Genomic DNA, 9,716 nt, shown 5'->3' on the forward strand with positions numbered 1-9,716 from the left:
GTACCTCAGAATCGTCTTTCACGATTTTTTCTCGGAAGAATTTTTAACGTATCAACGCCGATGTTTGGCTGCTTTGTACCCTTGCTTCCACCGCTCGTATATCAGCGCTTTCGCGGTACATCCCTCACCCTCGATATAAGTAATTCTAGATTTTTTCGTTCGACATATCCTTATCTCTCCCATTGAATTACACAGCATGTAAATTTATAAACAATATAAACAAACGACACCTCCTAGAATCGTCTTTTACGATTTTTTTTATCGGACGAATTTTTAACGTATCAGCGCCGATGTTTGGCTGCTTTGTTTTCTCCTTCATATAAGAAGGATTGAAGCGCATCAAATCATCATAGTATGTGATTTGAACACCCATCGACGCGTCGGCAGTAAAAAAAAAAAAAAAGTATAGCGGTGTTCCGTTAGAAAGATTTTTGCGCCTATTTCACGTTCAAGATAACGAACGGTATTGTTTATCGCGTGCAAAAGTCATCCGTAGAAAACTGTGACATAGTGTTTTAAAAGTGTGAGTGTGAAAAAGATAGGAAAATGGAAAACATCGAGCAGACCAAACGCGATCTGATGGAAGGATCTCGCCAAATTGCCACCTTGGGCGAGTATTTCGCGTGGCTGCAGCGTTGCGAGGAATTGATCCAAGAGCTCGAAGAACGCAGTCGTGTCAAGCGTCCGCGGCTCTCGATCGGAAATAGACAATCTCTGGTGACTAAAATCGCGCGACTAGAAAGTGCGAAGACTCGATTGCAAAGACGGTTTATTCCCAGTGGTGGCGATTATAGCGGTGACAATAACGCGGAAAGACTCGTTTGGCGAGAGATCGATACGGCGTTCGACAGCCGTATTCTGACCGGTGCCGTGATTAACGCAAACTATATCGAACCTCGTCAATTTCTCGAGGATGCCGAAGACATCGTGCTCGAGCAAGTGCAAAACGTTCTAAAAAGACACAACAGTGTAAAAGTAAATACTATATTCAACGGTGAATTTGTGTCGGGTGATAAGCGCGCGAATAAAAGTATAAATACGAGAAACTGTGAATTCTTTCGCACATCGGATTTACGCGAGTGGTTCGAGCGCCGCGTTATCGAGCCCACTTTAGCGTCTCTGGAAGAGTTTCAGGAACGCGATAGTGGCTGGGCATTGTCGCGAATACAGAATTTGACTGTTAATGTAAATAAATATAATCCAATGCGCGCGGGATGCCACATTAAATTGTCGCGGGAGATTATGATGAAAAGAGCGGTGGTTAACGTACAGTCTAAAGACAATGCGTGTTTCGCGTGGGCAGTGGTCGCCGCTCTATATCCCGCAGAAAGGAATGCGGAACGAGAATCATCGTATCCACCTTACGCGACAGTGCTGAATCTCCGGGACATTGAGTTTCCAGTAACTTTAAATCAAATTAAAAAATTTGAACTCGCGAACAATATCTCGATCAACGTGTACGGCATCGAAGACAAGAACAGTATCGTCCCGATACGTCTTTCGGAGCGAGATAAGCACGTGAATCTGCTATACGTGGAAGACGGTAACAGCGTCGGACATTTCGCGTGGATAAAAAATTTATCCAGGCTCGTGAGCTCGCAACTGAGCAAACACAACGGTCAAAGATATATCTGCGATCGGTATGTATATATTAATATAAAATAATTATAATTTATATAACAAATTGTTCTAATTTTAATTAAAAAATTTTTCTTTTATAGATGCCTGCATTATTTTAGTTCAGATGACAAGTTGCAGTCGCATACGGTCGACTGCGGGGAGATGAATGACTGCGCTATCCGGTTGCCGAGCGACAAGGACAAGTGGCTCGAGTTCAACAATTACAACAGGAAAGAGCGGCTTCCATTCGTCGTGTACGCCGATCTGGAATGCGTTCTGATCAAAACGGAGGAAGAACAACAACAACAAAAATTGTACCAGCATCATCGGGTATTTAGTATAGCGTATTATATGCATTGTTCGTACGATGAATCTTTATCGGCGTATCATTCGCGTCGTAGCGTCGATTGTATAGCGTGGTTCGTCGAAGATCTTAAAAATTTAGCGATTCGCGTTAAGAATATTTTAACGACCAATGTCCCCATGGTTAATTTAACGTCCGAAGAGTGTGAAAAATTTCACAACGCCACTCAATGCCATATATGCGAAAAGCCGTTCGCGCAAGACGATACACGCGTTCGCGATCATTGTCATCTGACCGGGCGGTACAGAGGTCCCGCGCATTCAAATTGCAATTTAAATTACAAAGAATCTTTTTGTATTCCGATAGTTTTCCACAATTTATCCGGTTATGATTCACACTTTATTATCGAGGAAATAGCCACAGCATTCGAAGGGAGCGTCGAGTTACTTCCGATAACGAAAGAGAAATATATTTCTTTTACAAAAAATGTCGATCTTAAGGAAGGCGATTGGAAAAATAATGTAAAATTACGCTTCATCGATTCGTACAAATTTCTTACATCGAGTCTCGACAAATTAGCATCTTATCTAGACAGAGATAAGCTCAAAATTTTAAAATCGAAATTTGAAAATTTATCCGCGGAAAATTTCAGTTTATTAACACGGAAAGGCGTCTTTCCATACGAATACGTCGACTCGGTAGATAGGTTGCGAGATACGCGTTTACCACCGCGCGAATCGTTTTACAGTTCCTTGACCGGTGAAACTATATCCGAGAGCGATTACGCGCACGCTGAGAACATCTGGACGCGATTCTCCATTCGAACGCTGGGCGAATATAGCGACATGTATCTCAAAATCGACGTATTGTTATTAGCAGATATTTTCGAAAATTTTCGCGATAGCTGCATCAAAAGTTACGGACTCGACCCCGCGTATTACTATATTCTCCCCGGATACACGTGGGACGCCATGTTAAAGCATACAAAGATCACGTTCGAGTTGCTTACAGATATCGACATGGTCATGTTTATAGAACGCGGTATACGCGGTGGTCTGAGCCAATGTTCCAACAGATACGCGCGCGCTAATAACAAGTACACTGCGCGACAACGATTCGTTCCTTGGTCCCTCTCGCGAGGCAAGGGGAGCGTAGCTTCTAACCAATCAGCCATTGCCATGCTGCCAGCTGATTGGTCACTTCTATGCTCCCCTTGCCCCGCGAAAGAGGGGTTACGGAACGAATCGTTGTCGCGCAGTGTACATGCGACAATCGTACGATCCATCGAAACCATCGTCGTACTTGATGTATTTTGACGTTAATAATTTATACGGATGGGCAATGTGTCAACCGTTGCCTTACGCCGATTTTCGATGGGTCGACGACGTGTCGAATTTTGACGTATCATCTATAGCGTTAGATTCGCCCACGGGGTATATCCTCGAAGTCGATCTCGAGTACCCGCAACATCTTCACGATACGCACACCGACCTACCGTTTTGCCCGACGCGCGACAAGCCGCCCGGTAAGCGGGAATTCAAACTGCTCGCAACGTTATACGATAAGAAGCGTTACGTGATATACTACCGTAACCTACAGCAGTGTACGCGTCACGGCCTTCGTATGACAAAAATACATAGAATTTTACAGTTTTCTCAATCTCCGTGGCTTCGAAATTACATAGAATTAAATACACATTTCAGAACACTCGCGAAAAACGATTTCGAGAAAAATTTATACAAATTAATGAATAATGCTGTGTTTGGTAAAACGATGGAAAATGTGCGGAATCGTGTCGATGTAAAATTATTAACAAAATGGGATGGACGATACGGCGCGGAAGCGATGATCGCGAAACCGAATTTCCACAGCAGAAGCGTTTTTTCGGAAAATCTGATTGCGGTAGAATTGCGTAAACTCGAGGTGAAATTTTACAAACCGATTTACGTGGGTATGTGCATACTCGACATATCCAAGACGTGTCTGTACGAATTTCATCACGAGTACATATTTCCTCTGTATCGCGACAAATGTAAGATCATGTACACCGATACGGACAGTCTCGTATATCACATTGAGTGCGCGGATGTCTATGAGAACATGAAGCGCGATATCGCCAGATTTGACACGAGCGATTATGCGATGGACAATGCGTACGATATACCGCTTGTAAATAAAAAAGTACCAGGTCTGATGAAGGATGAAAATAACGGTGCGATAATGACCGAATTCATCGGGCTCAGGGCAAAGATGTACGCGCTACGAGTGGACGGAAAGAAAGACACGAAGAAAGTTAAAGGCGTCAAAAGTAATGTCGTAGCGCGTAATATAACCTTCGAAGATTACACGCGGTGTTTAAACGAAGAGATCGAAATGACGCGACCGCAGTCGTGTATAAGATCTAAACTGCACCAAGTGTATACCGTCCGCGAGACGAAAATTGCTCTGAGTCCGTACGATGACAAGCGATATATCGTACCTGATTCGACTGACACGTTACCATGGGGACATTATAGGATACCTTTGTAAATACATGTATATATTTTATTTATTACTGTATATATTTTGTATTTCATGTAGTTTTATATAATACACATCTTACACATTTATATTTTATGTAACGCATATCTTACATACTTATATTAAGAATATATGTATATATATATATATATATATATATAGTATTATTGAAAGAAATATTAATAAACACTGTATATAAATTAAATCATATTGTCCTTATATATCCAAGAGTTGTGTGAATTGTCAAATCCTAGCCATTTCACGTAAACCTTGTCACCTCTCCTGCGCAGTACTTTCTCCACGAGATACACGTCGGGATAATTCGCGCGATGCAACTCGTGCTCGTAGAACGCTCCAGCGATAGATTTTTTGCGATAATCCTCGAGTAGATAACTCACGGGATTAGTATGCTGCACTTTTACAATTTTAAACACCTCGGTTGTCCAATTTGGCGTGTAACCCTTCTCGAAAACTGTCTTGTACTTGCTAACGCGTACCGAGTCACCTACTTTGAATTTCGCCGGACCCGCGATATTTACACGGTTGTATACAGTAGCCAAGAGTCTCTCGGCGACCGCGGGGGTAACGTCGACGGGTCGCATACCGATCGTTCGATGCTTGCGCGCGTTGTAATCCGATACGAGTCCCGGCAACGCGTTAACCCACTTGTAAGATCCGTTCAGCGTAAACATCTTCCACATGTTCTCTTTTAGCGTGCGATTGAATCGCTCGACGATCGATGCCTTCAATACCGAATACGTAGAATAATGATTTATGCCGTGTTTTCGCATGAGCCGTTGCACGTCGGCGTTATAAAATTCCTTCCCCATGTCGGTCTGTATGTTTTTCGGACACCTCTCGCTATCTCGAATTATCTCGGCGATAGCGTCAGCTGTCTCGCTTCCGCCTTTACTCTTGAGCGGTACGGCCCACGCGTGCTTGCTCAGCGCATCGATGACTGTGAGTATGTAGTTGTAACCTCTGTTGAAACGAGAGTACGGACGCATCTCGACAATGTCGGCTTGCCACAGATCATCGTATCCCAGCACTATTACGTGTCTTCGGGGGAAATTTTTTCTCGCCGGTGCGTGCAGTTCGTTCACCAACTACCGTTTCTCTAAACTATGTTGTTTCTTCGCTTCCCCGGTTATTCCCGATCGTCGGCCCATCGTTGTTTCGATTCGTCGATCGAATTAGCCGTTCAATAGCCGTTCGTAGCTGTTGCTGACCCGTTCGATTGCCGTTTATAGCCGTTCACTGCCGTTCGATTGCCGTTGCTGACCCGTTCGATTGCCGTTTATAGCCGTTCGTAGCTGTTGCTAGCCCGTTCGATTGTCGTTTATAGCCGTTCAATAGCCGTTCAATAGCCGTTCACTGCCGTTCGATTGCCGTTGCTGACCCGTTCGATTGCCGTTCAATTGCCGTTCACTGCCGTTCGATTGCCGTTGCTGACCCGTTCGATTGCCGTTTATAGCCGTTCGTAGTCGTTCGTAGTTATTACTGACCCGTTCGATCGCCGTTTATAGCCGTTCAATAGCCGTTCAATAGCCGTTCACTGTCGTTCGATTGCCGTTCAATTGCCGTTTATAGCCGTTCAATAACCGTTCAATTGCCGTTCACTGCCGTTCTTGATCCCTTTGTTGTCGCGATTGGCCCTGTTGATAGTCGTTTTTAAGCAGTCCGTAGCCTCGTTCGCAGTCGTTTCTGACCCGTTCGTAACCTCGTTGACAATCGTTTTTGACTCGTTCGTAGTCGTTGTGGACTTGTATGCCGCCTCGTATGTAGCCGTTCCTGACGTGTTCATAGCCTTGTTCGCAGCCGTCCTTGAGATGCTCGTAGCCTCGTTCGCAGTTGTTCTTGAATCGTTCGTAGCCTCGTTCGAGACCGTTTCCTCTTCGATCACTGCCACTCATTATAACTCGATAATCGTCGGATAATCGTTCGTAGCCGTTCGGTAAACCTTTCTAGATGTTTCATAAGTGTACAATAGCCGCTCCTAAGCTGTTCACTACAACACATTACAGGTTGATAGCCGTTTCTGAATTAGCGTTAATCGTACGACGAAGCTCGTTTATCGCAGCCTGCAAAGCTCGCAGGTCCTTCTCGAACGCAGTCAGCTTCCCGTCTGATTCTTTCTGTTGATTTTTCAACGTTTTAACGCATTCTTCCACGTACAGTTTGTTGACCGCATCGGTATCAGCCTCAGGTTGCGCTACACGGCGAATCTTGCGCGACCTCGCGTCATAGTCCGTTGCGACGCGACACAGAGCGTTTTGACGCAAGTAACTCGTCACCAATTTACCCCAATGATCGCTCGTGCTGATTTCTTCGTTTCTCCGTTCGAATAATCCAAATTTGTTGATAGGCATTGTTTTTCGATGCGAGTGACGTCGATCGACTGATTAGTTTCGTTGAGGCGCCGTTTAATTTATAATAATGCCGGCTTCGCGAAGTTCCTCTATGATCGACAAGATCTCGTTGTCGTGAGCGTTGTGGCCAGCTCGACGCGAAGCATCGAGCAATCGCAGGCGATCCACTAGCTCGTTGGGATCGTCCCAGTGCACGTAATCGATCTTATTGTCGGTTAGCGTCATCGCGCGAGGCGTGAATACTCCCGTTCCCGTTTTTTTCTTTTTCGATTCGAACGACATCAATGGCGCGATTATTTGTTTATACTTGTATCCCTTGTTGCTCTTTAATTGACCTTGCGCATCATATTGACGTTTATGCGCACTCGTCGCCATCAATATGCTCTTATATTTTTGCACATCGTCCTCAGTGTATACGACGTCGTCGGGAATTCTCTTGAAGATCAACTCGTATAATCCCGGTGTACCGATGTATCTCACATTGTCTATGATTATAGTGTCATCTTTGTCAATGTCGAATCGTTTGTTACCGAGACGCATTCCATTCTCGTCGAAATAGACGCCATACACGTGATCGATCGCGTTTTTTCTTTCGTCGCCGCTAAGAAGAGCACCCATGTATTTTTGCCCCAGTGATCCCAAGTGCTCTCGTAACACTTCTTGACCTTCCGACGTTTGTAATCTGTTTCGAACGGATGTTTCGAGCGGGTTGCCCGTAGTTTCGAAAACTTCCGTTTGAAACAGGTTTTTTTGGGATTTTTCGAGAACTTCTTCGATCTCATCGAGTAATTTGGGTATCCTGGATTGTACGGTTCTCGTTGTCCCGGACGGTGTAGAGGTTTTCAGCGGTGTAGAGGTTATCGGCGGTTCATCCGATAAAGTCTTCGATAGATCGGATATACGCGACATCGATAAACGTTTCGCCTTCACCGATCGTTTCCTCTTTTTCGGTGTCGCATCCTCCTCCTCCTCCTCCTCCTCCTCCTCCTTGTATCGCTTGATGGGTAACGTTTTAATTATAGCGTCAGCGTTACTCTCCGGCTCTTTTTTCATCGCAATTGCGCTAGAGTTGTCGACGATCTTTTGCAGCGGCTCGATAATAGGTCTAAAATGGGCCGTGACCGCGATATCTTCGTCGATCTTACCGGTCTTCAAAGCGCGATGTTTCTTGCGGATCGATTCGCTCGTTTTCTCAATCTCCCGCGCAATCTTTTCACGCTCGCGAATATTATCGTTTCCAGCCATGATGACGGAACGTCGAGCGTTTCACCCTTCTCAACGGAATGTCGACAGCGACTAATCGTTTCGAGGTATCGCGAACACGTTAAATCCTTTTCTGTATCGCCCGTTCGTAAGCGGCTGTCCTTATCAATCACTAGGAATCCATACTTTTGCTGCCAACAAGTACGGCATAATTCACTGAAATCCTCGTACGACATGTCGGTATTCACGTGATCGTTGTACACGTGTTTCAAATTTGTACCGTCCTGTTTAAACAAGATCAGCAGGTTCGCGTTATCGCGTATAAGATGTTTCGGTATTCTCGCGTACATCTGACAAAGATAGAAGCAGTCGACGTTCGAGTGACGACCCATTGAGAAGTACTCTCTTATCGTATCTTGCTTGTCGCACGCCACGTCATCGAAGATAAAAATCGAGTTTGGACATGCCTCGCTCGGTGGAATGACGTCACTGTTATTCGAGAACGTAAAGTAGCCGATTTCGTCGATCGGCGTCATAAATTCTCCAGATATCGATATTTCGGCTGTTGCAGCGACTTTGAGTACACGTACACGTTCTCGAAACGTACACCGTGTGGACTTTCCAGTAGACTTATCAAACGTTGGTTTTACCACAATTTGAGGGACCGCAAACGATCGCGCGTATAGTAGTCGGTAACATCGTACCGTGTCTGCGCATCTTCGCGTTGTCCCCCATCGAGCGTAATCTGTCGTCACAATTCGTCACGCGTATCGTCAAAGGCTGTCGTACGAACCGCATGTTTTCTGTTTCGATCCAATCTTGCTAATGATCGCGAGGGGAGGCCTATTTATAGAGGTGTCGCGACTCGAAACCGTTCAGTATCAAAAATGTTTCTCCTTCTGTCGGACGAGAGAGACATTCTCGGACTTACCGCCAAACAGCTGCAGTATATTCCGAAGATTCTTTTACTGCAAAATTTCGGTGATTACGTCGAACGATTGTGGGACAAGCTTCCAGAATATATAAAGGCTGATCCGGAGGTTCGACAATATCGTTCGTGCATGCGACATTACAACCAGCCGTGGCAGCGAACGCACATGACGGTCCGCTCCGTTGATAAAGATTGCTACGTATGTCAGCGAGAATCGTAAGAGCAGCGGTCTCTTAAATCGTGCGATAAACGCGCTTCCGATCGAATTTCATATTCCCGGCTATCAGTTTTGCGGCCCAGGCACGCGGTTGCGGAAGCGATTAGCCAGAGGCGATCGAGGTATAAATTTATTGGACGCGGCGTGTCGCGAGACGATATAGCGTACTCTCGGAGCAACGATCTCACGAGAGACACGCGGCGGATAGGATACTCGCCGAAGAAAGCGCGAAAATCGTATCGGTGCGAGAGATTCGACTCTTCGCTGAGAGAGCCGCCGCCACAGCTGTCTGGGCGGGCGATGGAAGCAAGACGAAAGCTTCGTATGGGGGCCTGGAGAGGGGAACGAAAGACGAAGAAAGGAAAAGGGGGGGGAAAAAAAAACTTGCGAGGGGAAAAAAAACGGGTGGGATAACTTTTCGGTTTTTTTGGGCGGAAAATGCGGGCGGGCGTTTATTGGCCGGAATTCTTTACCTACTAATGCTGGGTTTGCGCTCGGATCCTGATTGGCGGGATAAAGCGGGCGGTGTTAGGCGAATCCTTCCTTCTTTTT

The 9,716-nt window shown here is 45.5% G+C and overlaps 1 protein-coding gene across 1 annotated transcript; it reads left to right on the top strand.

Moving 5' to 3' along the window:
- Positions 1 to 1,203: 1,203 nt before the first annotated feature.
- On the top strand, positions 1,204 to 1,917 carry LOC112638346 (the record flags this gene model as incomplete). The annotated part of the gene is made up of 2 exons (XM_025409928.1): positions 1,204 to 1,640; positions 1,722 to 1,917. Coding segments are annotated over exons 1-2 (633 nt in total), but the record flags the coding sequence as incomplete, so codon positions are not given.
- Positions 1,918 to 9,716: the final 7,799 nt, after the last annotated feature.

The sequence above is a fragment of the Camponotus floridanus genome, unplaced genomic scaffold (assembly GCF_003227725.1).
Source record: "Camponotus floridanus strain SB8 unplaced genomic scaffold, Cflo_v7.5 scaffold290, whole genome shotgun sequence".
In the NCBI taxonomy this organism is placed as follows: Eukaryota; Metazoa; Arthropoda; class Insecta; order Hymenoptera; family Formicidae; genus Camponotus; species Camponotus floridanus.